This window comes from Capsicum annuum, unplaced genomic scaffold, assembly GCF_002878395.1.
Source record: "Capsicum annuum cultivar UCD-10X-F1 unplaced genomic scaffold, UCD10Xv1.1 ctg51388, whole genome shotgun sequence".
In the NCBI taxonomy this organism is placed as follows: Eukaryota; Viridiplantae; Streptophyta; class Magnoliopsida; order Solanales; family Solanaceae; genus Capsicum; species Capsicum annuum.
The window spans coordinates 1-2,102 of NW_025859330.1; the positions used below are offsets into that span (position 1 = coordinate 1).

Below are 2,102 nucleotides of genomic sequence, written 5' to 3' on the forward strand. Positions count from 1 at the left end.
TTCCTACTAATACATTTAAATCCTTCCAGGCAATGAAAAATCAAGATTTCTATTGTAAGAATTGTGAATATCAGCAGCACCAGTGCTATGCTTGTGGGGAGTTGGGTTCATCTGATCAATCATCTCATGCGGAGGTACTGTGAGATCTGCTATGTAATAGTGCAGTTGTTTGGAGTTGTTCTAGCCTTCTGTATGAATGTTGACTTGTTAAATCAATATAGAATGATTTCTGCATATAGAGGTAGCACATGGTTGTAGCATATATCACGTTTCATTGGATGAAGACTTATAACTATGTAATCCAACTGTTGTAGCCTCATTGATCTCTGTATATGTATTCATGCAATGTCGCTGAAAATATTCTCTATGAATATGACCATGTTCACTCATTTAGTACTTGTAAACAGGAAACAAGAAACAGCCTCTCTACCTCACCTCTGAGGTAGTGGTATGGACTGCGTACATCTACCCTCCCCAGATCACAGACCCACACGATGTGGGAATATACTGTGTATGATGTTGTTGTTGTTGTTAGATTGAATGAAATCTCAAAGAATCCCATGTTCGAGGTATTATGCAGTAAAATACATATCTATCTTAACTTAAGATCGACTTTATAGCTTTACTAGTTACTAGCTAATTTGTCCCCGGATGTGTTCTTCGCTTGCCCTGTGTGTTACAGTTGGTTGGATTGGTGCTTACTTAATATTGGAGCTCATTTCTTTCTGTGTGTAACAACTGGAGTCCAGTCATATTCGTTCTTATTCGTGCACACTTGTCCATTCTATTAATAGCTGACTGGATTGATGCTTACTTAATATTGGAGCTTACTTCTTTCTGTATTTAATAACTGGAGTCCTATCATATTCGTTCTTAGTTGTGCACACTTATCAGTTCCATCACACTTTTCTTTTCTCTCCTCTCTATTATGATTTTGTTTGTCTGGGTGCTGTTTCCTCTCCTTCGTCTTCCTAATTCTCCCTTTTTAGCTGTAGGTTTGCTACCTCCTCCTTTTCTTAAGTATCTTTATTTTCATTTTTATTTATCTTTATTTTCATTTTTATTCTATCTAGTTCCTTCTTTATTCTTCATACTCGGTGGTCATTTGTCCTTTATGGTAGGAGTTATTAGCTCCTATTCCCCGTGGAAGGAAAAATCAAAGAAATTTTGCACAAAGGCCAGAAAAAGTACCTAATGCATTTAGTTGTGTTTATGATGTGATTTTTCGTTGAGAAAGCAATTATAAGTGTGTATCCGTGTTAAAATTATCTTAGCTTGATATTGTTTTTGTGTTGGATGCATTTTTCCCATGGATATGGTTGTGTCAAAATTCATGAATTGTTTTCAGGTTTTCCGTTGCGTTAATGCGACTTGCGGCCATTTTTACCACCCGGATTGTGTTGCCAGACTGCTTCATCCTGATGCTCAGTCGAAGGCTGATGAACTTAAAAAGAAAATTGCTGCTGGTGAATCTTTTGCTTGTCCTCTGCATCACTGCTGCGTCTGTAAGCAAAGGGAAGATAAAGATAATCATGAGCTACAGTTTGCCATGTGTAGACGGTGTCCAACATCCTACCATCGGAAATGCTTACCTAAGTACTATATTTTTCCCTTGATGTTTCCATGGAAAGTACCCTGTGTATAAATGTAATGCGTTTTATGTAATTGCCAGGGAAATTATTTTTGACAAGAGCAAGGATGAAGGAGAAAATGAAGAGGAGGAGGAGGAAGACGAGGAAGATATGCCAAGGGCATGGGATGGTCTTATAAAAAATCGAATTTTGATCTATTGTTTGTGAGTTCCTTACTTCCAACTTGTACTTATACTCTTATGCATCTGAACTGGTACTTCAAGTGACCTTTAGTGTTAGCTTTCTTCAAGTGACTTATCCTAACAAATTCTTCAGAAAACACGAGATTGATGAAGAACTTGGCACACCTTCAAGAGATCACATCAAATTTCCGGGAGATCGTAGGAAGGAGAAACAAACATCGGAACAATTGAGAAAATTTAAAGGAACGTCTGCAGAAATGACTAATGGCAAGAGAGTGATTGCAAAAAAATCAGAATCTGCTGAAAAATTGTCCAAGGCAGTGAAGTC

The 2,102-nt window shown here is 37.5% G+C and overlaps 1 protein-coding gene across 1 annotated transcript; it reads left to right on the forward strand.

The window, feature by feature from the left end:
- Nucleotides 1-32: 32 nt before the first annotated feature.
- Nucleotides 33-2,094, forward strand: LOC124885397 (protein ENHANCED DOWNY MILDEW 2-like; the record flags this gene model as incomplete). Its single annotated transcript, XM_047404045.1, has 4 exons — nt 33-134; nt 1,349-1,560; nt 1,673-1,795; nt 1,908-2,094. Coding segments are annotated over exons 1-4 (624 nt in total), but the record flags the coding sequence as incomplete, so codon positions are not given.
- Between the last annotated feature and the right edge of the window lie 8 nt (nt 2,095-2,102).